Below are 15475 nucleotides of genomic sequence, written 5' to 3' on the forward strand. Positions count from 1 at the left end.
AAAACATTTCAGACCATACCAAGCCCTATTACAAAAGAGTGTGCTTAAAGTAACCAAGTGTGTTTTGAGTTTAATTATTTTTGTCTTTGGTAAGAGACCCTACTATGCTAAATATTCTCAAGAAAGCCAATGGTCAGATAGGAAGCACACCAATTTTAATAATCGTTCAAAATAAAACATTACACAGATCAGTTGAATATTTGATTATTGGCATTTTCTGCAGACTTCAAATTATATCAAATCTTTTTTTCTTAGTTTGTAGTCACCTTAAATAAAACCTTTCATACAGTATCTCAGCCCCACTTGGACTAACACTACACACTTTGTCGCTCATGGCTTTATTGTTGTTCAATTGCAACATTCCGGTAGTATGCTATTTAACTCTTTAACTAGCTTCCAGGAAGATTTAGAAAATGCCAAGCATGTGCCTGTAACAGCAGCTGTGGGTCCCATGTAGCTTGTTTGGAATCTGACATCAGCCCGGCGTCACTGTCGGTCCTAAAAATAACCCAGTGAAAGACAGGCAGTCCATCTCAATGTCTTGGGAAAAGCCTTTCGCCATGCTGCCCATGCACACCAAGGACTCTTTGGACTCCATGTTGATCTGACCCGCTGCTCGGCTAGAAACAACTTTTTCACAGGGACGATGAGCCACTATTTCCTTTCTCTTCTTTTGTGGTGAGTTTATTTGGTGGTTCTTTGCTTGATTTTATCGTGTTTGTCCACAGGAAATGTAGTTTATTGCTGATTGTGGAGGCGGTTCAAGATGCAGCTGATCACACGGCTAAAGCTACTTTGTCGTCCTTAAAACAACACAGTGGTGTCACACTTAGAGGACGAGAGACTTTTTTACAAGACATGTTTTATGTTTTCACTGTATAATGAGGACCCAATTAGAATGAGAAGAAACTGTTTTCCTTCCATCCCCTCTATTTTTAGGCTGTTGTTGTTCGACCATACTAAAAGGTAAAAATAACTCATTACAACACAACTACTGTGCTACTCCAATCCACTTTTTTCTAAGTTACAGCATCTCTCAATCATACAGATAAATCAAAACTGTCTTTCAAATAAAATATTCTGCTATGAGGGCTGCTTCAGAATACAACTTTGTGCCTCATGTTAAAGTTTTGAGGCTAATATCTATAAATATAGTTTTAAAATGTTAATAGAATTATTTATTTTGGATATTTATACATTTTTCTACTTCTGCAGATAAGCTCCAAACCTGATTTTTGACCGTCCCGCTGAAAGGTTTGACCGACATTTTGAACTGTTGACGATGGTGCGTAATGTGGATGACCTGGACTACTGCCTGTCCTCTCATCCTCAAAGCATCCTTGAGGGCTTGCGCTCCCTACGCACTCAACCCAAACTGGTGGATGTGACGCTGAGCGCAGGCGGCCGGGACTTCCCCTGTCACCGTGGCGTGCTGGCTCTCTGCAGCAAGTACTTTCACTGCATGTTCTCAGGCGAATTTGTGGAGAGCATTGGCGCCCGCGTGGAGCTTCAAGATGTTGATCCTGACATCCTCAGCTACTTACTGGACTTTGCCTACACGGGCAAACTAACCATCAACCAGAGCAATGTGGAGGGCTTGATCTGTACTGCCAGCCAGCTGCAGTTCCAGTCGGTGAGAACCGTATGCAGCCGATACCTCCAGCATCAGATCGATGCAACCAACTGTCTGGGAATCCTGGAGTTTGGGGAGATCCACGGCTGCCCAGAGGTGGTCGCCAAAGCCTTGGCTTTCCTTTTAGAGAACTTTGAGGCAGTGCAACAAAGTGAGGAGTTTCTGCTGCTGGCAAAAGACAGACTGGTTTCCTGCCTGTCTGATGAAGGACTACAAATTCGGTCAGAACACACTCGTGTGGAGGCTATCCTGAAGTGGGTTAGTCACCACAAGGACTCTCGCCTCTGCCACCTCACCCAGCTCCTCACCTTGTCCCGCCTCGCTCTCCTCAGCCTGGACTACCTGGCTGACACCCTGCTGAAGGACAGTCTGGTTCAGGCCTCTCCCAGCTGCAGAGAGGCCGTAGAACAAATTCACAGAGAGGTTAGTGACATTCTTCTTTTCGCTCTTATCGTGGTTTGCCTAATGTGAGAAGGTTTCTAGAAAAACAATCATCGCTTTTACTTTTCTAGAAAATGGATTTGTCATCAGAATATTTGGACAGTGTCATGTCTCAGAGTCCACAACCAAACCTGCAAGAGGTGCTGTTTGTAATGGGAGGTCGCTCGCTGGAAGATGAAGACTCCGATGACTCAGATGAGGATGAAGACAGAGATCCAAGACTACGAAGACTGCTGCCGAGGAACTGTGCCTTCTACAACACAAAAACAAGTAAAAATAAATATTTCCCCTACCAAGCTTCTTTAAGTTCACAATAAATCTTGCGAGAAAGATTTTTGTTAGGAAACTTCTGCCTGATTCCTCGTACCAGTTTGGTAGATGTGTGTTCAGGTCGTTAAATTCAGAAAAGTGGTTCAGATGTGACAAAACAACATCATCTTCTCGGTTCCCGGTGAAGAAGGCGTCTCTTCCATGTTTATTACATGGGAAGATTTCTGGTTTTATGTTGAGGCAAAACATCTCTGGCCACAATCTCGCAAGTTGCGCAAGAAAAGTTGAATTTATTGACAGTTTAAGACAAGCAAGCAAAAAACCTTCTATAACTGACTTTTGACTTAAAAGTTCCAAGAGGAAATTACTGTATTTTTACCTTATTTCCTTTGTGTGCATTTGTATTTTTTCCTTAATGATGCACAAATGTTAACTCAGTCTTTTTCTTGCTCTGCAGAACAGTGGCATGAGCTCCCTAATTTCCCCAACCCCAACAAGTGGGGTTACTCCCTGGTCTCCTTGAACAATGACGTGTATGTCACAGGTGGGTTAAGTGTGAGCAACACAGCAACTCTACTGGTGAACAACAAAATAAATGGGTTTGAGCAGAACTCGCCAGGTTTCTCGAGAATAATGGGAAACGTGGTCAGACTTTTGACAAAGCGCTCTCGTCTCTCTGACAGGGGGCTCGCGAGGTTCGAATACCAACACCTGGTCGACCACAGAGACCTGGAAGTACATCACAAAGCAGGGGAGGTGGGTGACCGTGGCGCCCATGCTCCGGCCTCGGACTAACCACACATCGGCGGTGCTCAACGGGGAGATTTACGTCATCGGAGGTTAGAAAATAAATAGTCCCGCATGAGGAGCCTGAAAGCTTGACTTCTCAGTGTCTCACCTCTGCAGTGATACTTTGATTTGATTTCTTTACGTAGATGAATGGCCTCAAAAAACCGGGCAGCACTTTTCATTTTGTGTTTGCTCCGCCACATTCTTTAAAATGTATTGTTTTTTGTGAACATTTACAAACTGATGATGACTCATTCTTCTCCCATTTCCCACCTTTAGGTACAACATCAGTCCAAGTGGAGGTCGAGCACTATGACCCTTACAGCGACACGTGGGCCACGACATGCCCCGCGTTAAGATATGTGACTAACTTCACCGCCACAGCGTGTCATGGGAAGCTTTACGTGATTGGTTCATGTGCTGTGAAGTACAACGCTTTGACCATGCAGTGCTACAACCCTGTTATAGGTGAGGATGCTCGAATACCTGTATCACTACTGAAGGGATAAAATATTCATGCCTGTTTCCAACTCAAATATTTATTAGCAGGATTTTAACGTAAACATTAAAAAGAAAGGGAAAAAGTCTTCAAGCCTCTCAAGTATCTTTGTAACACTTATTATCTGATATTTCCCAATAAATCTACATTAAATGATCTATACTCTCTCCAAAATATGTAATGTCTGTATCTTAATATCTTAGTTGTGATCGATTTTTTCACGAGAATTCGCTCTGTACCGTCAGTGTACTGTATTTGAATGTAGTTGTTTTTCTAGGGGGCAAATATTGTAGCAGTATCATTTGTGTGAAAGTTGTGTGTCTGTATCTCAATCTTTATGTGCATAATCAGTAAATGTGTGAAAAAATATGCACTGAGATCTGAGAACGCTTACACGAATCTGCAACTGTGAATTTGGAATCCGAATTATCGATTCAAAATAATGTTGCAACAATAATGGCCCCATATAATAGTCAAAGGATAAAGTTAACAGTCTCATCTAGAATATTGCTCCATAAAAAAGTTGTTGATTCAATTTATATTTGTCTTTTCTTTATCTAAATGCTTTTTACAGATAATTGGATCAGCATATGTTCGCCCTTTATCCCCAAGTACCTGTCCTCTCCTCGCTCTGTCTGTGTTGATGGGATGGTGTATCTGGTCGCCGACAACACTAAGAAAGTCTACTGCTATGATCCAGAGGCGAACATGTGGCAGAAGGTGGGTTTAGGAATCACTGCTGACAACATTCATATTAATATTATATATAATGAATTATGGCAGGAATATAGCAGAAATAATCAGTTGACATTGAGCTATTTGATTACTTCTCCACGTCTCATCAGGTCCAGCTTCTCCACATGCTTCATGAGAATGGCGGCCTGGTAACGCTGGATGGGATGTTATTTGTCACTGGGGGCCATTGGAAAGGTATGGAGGGCGACTACGGGGTGGAAGTGGAGTCTTACAACCGGGCGTCCGACACCTGGGAGGTGGAGGGCTTCCTGCCGAGACTTTGGTTCTACAGCGGGGTCTGCACCATCTTCCTCGACCCCACCCAGTGGCCGGAGCTTTTCTCCACAGATTTAACACAATGACCTTGTGTCCCTGACCAGACCAAACATGGGGTCAAAGGAGATCTCAGAGACGTGTTCCTATCATATGTGTTTGACATGTTTATCACTGGATGTTATTGTGCCTCAAAATAGTGTGTTACATGATCCTCAGGTATTGCTGACTGAGTTTAGGACCGGCTTGGCAGCTCAGCTGGAATTTACATAGACTTTGTATTATGTGTTTGATATGTGGATGAGTTGTTGTGTTACTGAATGAAGCTTGTGAGTCATTAAATAATTGAAGAAACAGTTTGTGGGCTCCTGTGTTCTTCTTTATAACATGTGTTGTCAGCCACAGGTAAACCCAGTGTCCATGTTGCCTTTAGCAGCTTGATCATTAACCCATCGGAATCCACTGGCTTGTCTCGAGGCGTCCGTGCTGCCATGGAAACATCCAAGCCAGCTTTCTGTTTCCATGGCGAAGGCCCGGAAGCGCGTGGTAACCCCGGCAACGGAGCCTTGGACCACTTCGCTTGTTGTCTCTCCAAAAGTTTCCTGTTGAAAAAGTTCAGGCTGTGATTTTTGAACCTCTGCATTCTCAAGCGCTTTTCTTTATGCAGCTTCACGCCTGTGTTGCATTTTGTCCGTGGTTCGAGTCGACATTGAACAACTTCCTGTCCTGACCACGCCACAGCTCGAGCTAACACTTGACTGTCAGAGCCGGGGCCGCTTTGCAATGAGTTGTCAACGGGAGCCAGGTGAACGCTCTCCTCGACTGGAGGCTGTGATTCAGGTCGGTAACACAACACCGACACACAAACGCTGAGCCGACTTGTTATCATGCATTTTCCACGGAGGATTCTTTCAAATGTAAAAGATGCGTTTTTTTTACTAGTTAGTACCTGCCGGGTAGTTTCTTCCATAACAACACGTATGTATTCCTTGATAAATATGTATCAATAATATCTGCATTATAAGCATTAAAGTATGTGCCTCTAAAATCTACTGTAATATATAAATAAATAGAATGAAAGTAGCATTATGTAGATAGATAGTATGAATACCACAAATCCACTCTGGTTTGTTAATTGAGGACATATAATTCGATAATTTACACAAGTATTGAAAGGCAGATGTTGAATCAGAGATCCTTACCTGAACCTCATTATCTTCACACTGTACATGATCAGACTAAGTAAGTTTACTACCTGAGCAGACAAGTTCCTATTCCGGTGCATTTCGTTAGTGGAAGTAAGCACGGCGTTGTGTATAAATACATTTTTTAAATACTTTATATACAATCAATGCTATCTTATACTTCTGATCCACTGCATCTACAGATGGAACAGTTTCATATAAACAATATTATTTTTGGTGCTTTTTTTTAAGATGGAAATGTCCCAAACACACTTGTCTAAGGGTTGCAATAAACAAACGTCCATCATAATAAAGCAATCCCAACAATCCAACTATATTACATTTATAACATTTAAACCTCCACGGGCCATTCTGTGAAATGAATATGACTACTTTTGAATCAGTACACTGTTTATACTTATGTATTTGTACTTAGTGAGAGCCACTACTTTGTCATCCCCTGTTATTGGAACTCCTCTGAGTCAAACCGTAATAACTTTGGCCTTTTAATGCCCAGCTAAGTGATGTGTGGGGCGGATTGTTGTGATTCCAGAAGTTGGAGGAATCCCTGCTTCACTCTGATGACTGCTCAGGAGAGGGGACTCTGGCACTTCGAGGTGATGGGCAGGAGTCCAGCGTCTCGCCTACGCCTGTCTCCATCCGTATCCGCCAGATCATCACCCGCAACCTGGCTCAGCAGCCGGCCGGTAGGGAAGAGAGCTTTAATTGAAAGGCACACATCCAGCAGAGAGAATAGAGCTGCCTTGCTAGATAGCAGTTATTATTTTACCTAAAGTGCAGAGATTGACACATCAGTACACATGATCTGCTTCCTCATCTCAGGTGAGGGGTGTGAGGTCAGTGAGCTGGAGGAGAGAAGGGCCCTGAGGGAGCAGCTGTCTCCGAGGCAGATGGACCGTGACCAGCCGCCGGGCCAACATGCCAGTCTCACAGACAGGGTAGGAGTGACACAGGGCAGCAACACACTCAGGTCAGGGTGTGGAGTATTGTTCTTTTGTTTTTCTATTATTTAGCAGCATTACACAACAACAATTGGAAGGATTTCCACAAGACTCCTTGGTAGGATGTGGTATGTGGTAATTTTTTAGTGTGGATCAAGATCGCTGGGCAGATACAGAAATTGTTTTCAACTTCTTTAACATTGTGACATATGGTATTTTTTTTGTATATATAAATGTGGCTTCATAAGGGGACGAAAATCGAGTGCATTTTCATTGAATGTAAGGGGACTGTTGGGCCTTGGCAGAGGTACTCGACTGAGTACAAGTAACAATGCCATTCTAGTACAGTTTGCTTTGTAACCGATGTCGCCAGAAATGACCAAACCCACCAAATATAAAAAACTATACATGTCTTCATCTCATTCTAATTTTGAATAGGATATACAGGGCATGTTGTCTTTTCATGAACATCAGAATTATGATACTGTCCACATGTGACTGTATTGAACCCCGATAAAGCATATCTCCAAATTAAAGTGTTTCCCACACTAGCTCTAAATGAGGCCACATTGTTAAACGCTGTCAGATGTTAAAGCAGCTCTTAAAGGAGTTAGAGTATGTAATACTGTTGATGGTAAATTTATGCAGTTTTGTTTTGGAGATGAGATCAAGAGGGTGAGCCACACTGGAGCATTGACTGCAAAAAGCCCCATGCGTTTGAAATGGAATATGGTTACAGTAAACATCAGTGCAGCACGGCTCTTTCCAGCAGGGAAAGCCTTTCGGAGTTGAACAAACAAACACTGTGGGAAGCTTGAAACAGCTTTGCATGTACTGTAGTGAAAACTCAGGGCAGAATTTACAGACTCCCAATTGAATTAATGTAACTTGGCACAAGCACATATTTTATGTCATACATTTTTCTTTAATTAGCGGCTATGGAACTACACACAGTACACATTACTGCGTGTACTTGCAGTTTGCCATCTTTGTGAGGACCAGTTTGAGTTACAGACCTTATGGAGTTTGGACTTTTTGGGAAAGTGAGGACATTTGACCATGTCCTCAAAACTTGTGTGAAGGTTAAGACTTTAAGTTAGGTTATTCTAACCTGACCTTAAGTTCAGGTTCAGGTCAGAATTAAGTTAAATTTCAGTTAGTGGCTAGGAAATACATTATGTCAGCGAGGGTCTTCACAAGAAGTGTTTGCGTTTGTGTGTGCGTGTGTGCACATTGGAGCATCTGCATGCATGTGCTTTGGTGTATGTGTTTGTAAGAGTAAATAAGAGAGAGGAGGGTGGATTCATGAAGGCTTTCCTTGTGGTCTGTTCAGGTAGACTCAGACCCCCTGTGCTCACGAGAACCGGCGTCCCCCTTCATAACCCCCCATGGTTGCCCCCTTCGTGCAGCGGCTGCTGTTTTGGGGGGAAAATTGTCAGGGTCATTGGCCTCCTCCCTCGAGACTGTCGAAGAAAAAGCTCATTTTTCACGGTGTACAAGGCAGGCATTTGTGATAACACTGCGCTCTTTCTGCTGCTTAAATCTAATGAACACCCGCTGTTTGCCTTACGTTTGGAACTTATTTTAAAGCCAAGGCTATAAATATAATTTAATTAGCTTGCCAGATATATATAGCATATTTATTCTGTTGATATTTTTAGATGTGTGAAAAGTCATGAAACAGAACAAGACTAGGTCAAAACCTAGTATATGGCTGGGCCGTTTATGGTTAATGTGTGAAACTGAAAGAAACTGTGGGACCACAATAAACAACTGTTAATGGAAACTAGCTAAAGCCTTATTAGCCTATTCAAGATATCATCGTGTTAGATTTGAATTCTGGCCAGTTACAGCACTTTGCTTCTCTTTGGCTCTCTCTCCTCATATTTAAAAAGGTTGAATTCTTAACAAAGTCCTTCTCTTTTAATGTGTGTCTGTGTCTGTTGACAATAAATGACAGAAACAATGGAACAACACAAGAACAACCTAAAATCAGTCCATGAAGAATGAATGTAAAACAGCGATCACTTCAAAGCCATTTCCAATCCACTACGCTGCTTAGATACTGTTTTTAAAACTGTAATGTCATCAGACAAAATCACTATACACAAAAGACAACAGCTGTCCTGTTCCCTGAATTAAATAAATATACTTACATACAGTATTGTATTGTGAGTGTGATGGAAGTTTTCTTCCAACTGTAGTTGCTCTTAGATAGTTGCCGCCACTGTCTGAGATCAACTACAGCGGGATGAAAACTTCCCCAAACACTTTTGGCAACTGGGACAGCTGCCTCTAAACAGTGTGGAAACAAAGGCAGCTGCCTCTAAACAGTGTTACACATAAAAACCCTTTGATGTAACTTTGGTTTAGAGGCCCCACAGTCTCGCTGCCTTTACAAATCAGAGGCAGTTTCTGTTGCCACAGGAAGTGCCTCTACCTTCACCAAACAACAGTCGATCAAAGCATCAAACATCGGATTATTTTCGCGATGTCTGTGCCAAACAGCAAGGTTGCAGCCTCGGTGAAAAAGGTAAGCATCACCTTAGTTTAGTTTAGCTGGCTCTAACTAGTTAAACCTCAAGTTGTGACGCCACAAGTGAAAGCAGCACAGTTATGTTATAAATCCTTTTTGACTAAACGTTTGTATGAAGTGCTTTGTATTTGTATGAATCTGATATTAATTTATCTCTTTATTTAACTGTAGCTGGTTATTTTCTGTGTCAAGCAGTTATCTGTAATGATGTTTGTATACAAGTTTTTAAATAAAGTTGAAAAGAGGTTAAAGCAGCACACTTACTGTTGAGTAAGTGTTATTGCTTCTTCCACTATGGGACCCCACTTTTAGCCGTACAGCTTTTCACAGTTTGTGTTTTCACAGGGCTCAACTGTTCAGAAGGTACCTGGAGTAAAGCCAACCAAAGTTGCTAAGAAGGTAAAGGATGATGAGGAACGTGTGGATAAGGGTGTTGGCTGGGATGAGTCTCATGGGAAACGACCTATTAAACCTGTAGATCAACTGGAGCTCACTGAGGCTGAGTTAAAAGAGGACATCACAAGGATCCTGACTGCCAACAACCCACATGCACCCCAAAATATTGTACGCTACAGCTTCAAGGAAAACTCCTACAAGCCTGTTGTTGTGGATCAAGTGGCTGTTCACTTTGTGTTGGAGGGCAGCCTTATACATCAAGACTCTGATGAGGCCAAAAGAATGATAGCCGGAGAGGGACTCCCAGGAGAGGCTGTAACAGAGGAAACAGGAGCTGAACCTGATGAGGTGACAAATAAAACTCCGGCTACTGATGTAGAAGATGAAGGGGAAGTGGAGGGAGTTGGAGAAGAAGACAGACCAAGTAGTGTTGCCTCCAAAACTGACAAGAAGCGTCCCAACCAGATCAACTTCAGTGAGAGGGCTACCCAGACCCTCAATAACCCACTAAGGGAAAAAAGCGTCCAAACTGAACCTCCGCACCGCACCAACTTCTCTGCCAATGCTAATCAGTGGGAGAACTATGATGCGCACGAGGAGGAGCTGCGAAAAGTAGAAAAAAATAAAGAGAAGCAGAAAGACACAGTACCGGAGAGGGTGATATTGCTGGAGAGCGACAACCTCAGTGAAGTAGGAAAAGCATCCAAGATCTTTGAAAGAATGATCCATCAAAACACATTTGATGACAAAGCACAAAATTTCAAGTACTTTGAAGATGCCTCTGATGAGCTCAAGGGCCAGGAGGGCACCCTTCTCCCATTGTGGAAGTTCCAATATGACAAAGCTAAAACACTGTCTGTCACCGCCCTCTGCTGGAATAACAAATTTGATGACCTGTTTGCTGTGGGCATGGGATCGTACGACTCCAGGAACCAGGGAGGTGGCATGGTTCTCTTCTATTCGTTTAAGAACTCATCGTTTCCAGAGTACATCTACCCCACCAAGTCTGGCGTCCTGTGTCTCGACATCCACCAGCAATGTTCTAACTTGGTGGCAGTGGGCTTCCATGATGGCGCCGTGGCCGTCTACAATTTGAACAACGAGGGAGTGGAGCCCGTGCACAAAAGCACAGCTAAGACTGGCAAGCACACTGAGCCTGTCTGGCAGGTACGCTGGCAGAAGAATGACATGGACAACAACCACAATTTCTATTCTGTGTCATCCGATGGCCGTGTTGTGTCTTGGACACTTGTTAAGAACGAGCTGCTCTGCACAGATATTATCAGACTGTCACTGAATGCTGCTGTATCTGAAGGGACAGAAGATGCACAGCTGCCCATGTTCACTTGTGGTACAGCGTTTGACTTCCACAAACAGATCGACTCTCTCTTCCTAGTTGGCACAGAGGGAGGGAAAATACACAAGTGCTCCAAGACTTACTCCAGCCATATACTGGAGACCTACAATGCCCACACCATGGCAGTGGATGCTGTGAAATGGAACTGCTTCCACCCAAAAGTTTTCATCTCTAGCAGTTTGGACTGGACCGTCAAGATCTGGAACCATACAGTCAACACTCCATTGCTAACCTTTGACCTGAATGCTGCTGTCGGAGATGTTTCCTGGTCTCCATCTTCCTCCACTGTATTTGGTGCTGTCACAGAAGATGGCAAAGTTCATGTTTTTGACCTCAGTATCAACAAATATGAGCCTATCTGTCAGCAGTCTGTTGTGCCCAAAGGGACGAAGTTGACGCACCTGGAATTTAACCCCATCAATCCAACCATCGCAGTGGGCGATGACAGGGGCTACGTCACCAGCTTCAAACTCTCCCCTAACCTTCGCATTAAACCCAAGACTAAGAAAGGTCAGGAGCTGTCCGAAGGTCCAGAAGTGGAAGTCGCCAAAATGGAGAAGCTGCTCAGTGAGCTGCAGGAAATGTAGCAACACCCAGTTTAATGTTTCACTCTCCAACACACAAACCTGATAATCTTGTACTGTCTTTCATAGTATTCCCATTTTTGCATCTCAGTTTGTGCAACAGTAAAAGCTGTTCATATTCATAATCCAGGGTTCCTACAGCCATGAAAAACCTGGAAAAGTCATGGAATTGTTAAATGTTTATTTCCAGGCCTGGAAAAGTACTTAAAAAAAATTAAATCCTAAAGGTTTTGGAGAAGTTTGTTATATTCATATTTTCATGTTGTTCATTTACGCTGAGTTTTAAATAATTCATATGCTTTAAAAAGAAGTACGCTCGAAATATAAGCAGGCTCTCATACTAATTGAAAAGTTCGGTGGGGAAGCAGGCGGGATAATGCACTATGCCAGGCAAGTGTAGATTTAACCATGCTTGGCTACAAATGGAAAAGTACATGCCATGGGTTACAACAGACAAAGACCTCAATCAAACTATTGTCTCATTCATTTGTGTAATTTAAAGTATACTGTATGCTTTGAAATCCTAATTTCTAGCTTAAATACTAAATTTTTGTCACTCTTTTATATATACACCGAGATCTCACAAAATGTTTGGTCATGGAAATTTGGTTTAAAGTTATTGAAAACTCATGGAAATCCATTGGTAAAAATGTGTATGAATCCTGATAAACTATTAATAATTCATGATTGATACTGCAGTAGTTGATACATAGGCAACACAGGGAAAAAATGTAAATCTGTGAGAGACTTTTCGACCATTCTCACACTTTCCAAAGAATCTTCCTTCTCTCCAAGCAGTACCCATAGTCAGTTTATAGATAAAGGGCCAGCTAGCAGCACATTGTATGCTCATTGACTTTCATATATAATTCAGATACCCAGACAGAGAGGCACTGACTCTTCTTTTGCATATTACATCAGTGGCCAAATGTACAGGTTAGGTTTGTGTTCATTCGGTTTTGGGATGGGTGACGCAAGATGAGGGCGATAAATTGGGATGCTGTGGGAGACTTTTTCTGACTCAGGGGGCGACAATTGCTCATGTTACTCTGTTAGCTTTTGCATATTGTTTCACCTTCTGGTCTCCTTGATGCATCAGGGTTAGGGTTAGGTCTACATTAAACTCTTAAGGATAAGACACCAGTTGCTGCCTGAGTTCTCCTTTCACCAGCTTCCAGAAAACGTACATAACAAATTGGCGTCAAGAACAGGATCTTAAGACAGCAAAGATACCGTCATTTGCAGAATTAAAGTCATGCTTTGATTTATCCTTACCGTATCCGAGCTTGACGTGATCAAAAAGAAAACTTCCATCACAGTGAGGCTTACCCCCGGTTGAGTTCCAGCCATTAAACATTAGTGTAGTTGGGATGTGATACTGACACCACTAAGTAGTGATTTGAAGAGTGGAGGGGACGGATAAGTACAAGGCCTTTGTTTTTCTTCAGAATGATCAGAGATATCATATAGCTACTAATGTAACTGAGATTTTTTTTTGGTCTCATAAGTCAAGAGGCTCATTATGAGAATCCTGTTATGACTCGTCTGTTCCGTGAAAACTCCCATCTCCTTCTAACTATTTTCTCCCTGAAGAACAGCATGATAGTTTGGCAGCTTTGCTGTTGTGTGATGTTAATGTGAAGTGCTAAGCGATGCCCTTGAGGCAAATGACTGTGGCACCGGGATGAAACTAACACATACGCCCGCAGTCGAACATGCATCTAGCTTTCTGCCTCAGCATTTACTGCCAAAGGATTCATAGCACAGAATATATCACATACATTATGACTAGGTTAATCTGTCTGTTTCATTTCAGGCTTATATTGATATGTCTAAGTTGGTCTTGAGGAAGCAGCCAGACACTACATACTCACAACTGTTCTTTGGCTTTTGGTAACAACATACAATGAGGATTCCCTATTGTTAAAACCTAGGATTGTAAAGCAAATTTTCAGTAAAGCTTACAGTGCATTTATTAGGTAGTTTCTGTGAAAAATTTGGTCTGATGATTTACAAAGCTGTGAAACACAGATTGTTGTAATTAACTTTTAAAAGAAAATGTGAGCATGTCACATTTTTATAAGATTATCTTCTGATTCATTAATTTCAGTCATGTTGCTGAATTTTGCTCTATTTACCTCTATTACGATTTTCAGATTTGAAAAACAGTGACTTTTATTGAATGTCATTGGTCCACAAGATCATGTGAGAAACCTTTTAAGTCAGCACTTGTCCCAGCTGGCCTCAGCGTGAACTTACTCCCCTGTATATTTTACATGGAGTAATGTTATCGAAATTTGTCCTGATAGTTTGGACATTGCTCAAGGGCGAGAGTAAAAGACCAGCTGCAGCAGTTTTTTGTTGCATGTGTTGCTGAACCGCTCTCAGCTTGGTGGGGTCCAGGTATCTTACTGTTCATCCTACAGTACTTGCTCAATGCAGTCTGACAAGGTAATTACCTCCTGTTTGTTTGTTTATTTATTTATTTGTTTGTTTTTTTGTAAACAATACAACTAATTAGACCCCCTTTGTACCTTTCGTCTATCTCCCCACCCTCACAGACCACCTGCAGCCTTTTCCAGCTACTGAGCTCCACCCACAAGTTGACAGGATTGGTTTCTCAGTTTGTGACATCACAAACCCTGGCTGTCAGAGTACATTTTTTCAGGATGGGCTTTTGTTTAAAGCAGTGTTAATATTAAGCCATGGTGTTGCGGCTTATTCAACTCAAAATGTGTTATGGCACAAATGTTAACCTGATTAAAAACCAGATTTTCACCGGAGGGGGACTTTATTCCATTAAAGCAAATTTTTCAGTTTGGAACAAGACTTCCCCTGTTTTGCTTGTATTCTGGGTTCATATGATACATATGATGCCTAACTACTGAAGGTCTCTCTTGAAATCCCTTGAATGATCCTTCTGTCACAATGTCAGCTGAAGTCCAGAAACATTCAGATCCTTAATTGCCATCTTGCCCAAGCTTTATTTGAGTCTCTGTGACCTGACAGAAGACCTTTAACGCAATACCGGTGAAGTCACACCTGGGCTCTGAAAGCCTTCCTCTGTGGCTCTGTTGAGTCACTCAATGTGATCTCTGGTGACCCTGCAAAATTGCGCCTGAACCCGGATAAACCTTGACCTAGTTTTTTTTAGTTGGATGGCCTCAGGAGTTTGGAGAACATGTAGGGTTGAATTCTGAACCCTCTGTGTTGCTTTTGGAGCCACGCCAGTGTGCATTTTCTCAGACGTAGACCTCCAGAGCCTGCCGCCTGAACACTTAGTGGCTGCCTGCATAAAGCTGCAGTGTGGCAGTCACTTGGATAAAGATAAACTCTTGGTGAATGATTTCTGACACCAACTGCCATTTGCCAGTGCACTCTGAAATCTTGATTCCCCTGGGTCTCTTCATAGGAGCCCTGTCAAACACAGTTGGACCTAGAGAAAAGTCTGTTTTTAGATATTGTGTTACTGTCCCCTTTTACTCCACCACCGCCCTCTGTTTCAAGTTTGTTTTTACTGCTGGCACAAAACCATTCATTAAGGCTGTAGGTTTGTGTGGAACACTGCCAAAAAGTCTGACTCCCCTAACTGTCTTGAAATTGTAAAAATGAATTGCCTTCCCTAGAGAAAATATGCTTAAAAGCCCATCCCAGTGCAGAATATTTGATGAAAGTATTCCATTAAACCCTGTCAAAATTTGGCATTAACGAATCATGTTACCTGACTTAAAAGTCAAACGTCAAGCACACTTTTCAGTTCTTCTCTGCATGTCAAGAGTGTCTAATCAAATATGAAGCCTTAAACTGACGGAGCAT

The 15475-nt window shown here is 42.3% G+C and overlaps 2 protein-coding genes across 2 annotated transcripts; both read left to right on the forward strand.

Moving 5' to 3' along the window:
• The first annotated feature begins 495 nt into the window (after positions 1–495).
• On the forward strand, positions 496–4996 carry klhl30 (kelch-like family member 30). Its single transcript, XM_053431397.1, has 8 exons — positions 496–678; positions 1216–2056; positions 2146–2344; positions 2802–2888; positions 3028–3183; positions 3413–3601; positions 4207–4352; positions 4478–4996. The coding sequence occupies exons 2-8, from the start codon at positions 1283–1285 to the stop codon at positions 4727–4729; spliced, it is 1803 nt and encodes a 600-aa protein (XP_053287372.1). The 5' UTR covers positions 496–678; positions 1216–1282; the 3' UTR covers positions 4730–4996.
• A 4281-nt stretch (positions 4997–9277) lies between these two features.
• Positions 9278–11662, forward strand: LOC128448114 (dynein intermediate chain 2, ciliary-like). Its single transcript, XM_053430660.1, has 3 exons — positions 9278–9319; positions 9668–10240; positions 10292–11662. Exons 1-3 carry the CDS (start codon positions 9278–9280, stop codon positions 11660–11662), a joined length of 1986 nt encoding a protein of 661 aa, XP_053286635.1.
• The last annotated feature ends 3813 nt before the right edge of the window (positions 11663–15475 follow it).

Source organism: Pleuronectes platessa, chromosome 9 (assembly GCF_947347685.1).
Source record: "Pleuronectes platessa chromosome 9, fPlePla1.1, whole genome shotgun sequence".
NCBI lineage: Eukaryota > Metazoa > Chordata > Actinopteri > Pleuronectiformes > Pleuronectidae > Pleuronectes > Pleuronectes platessa.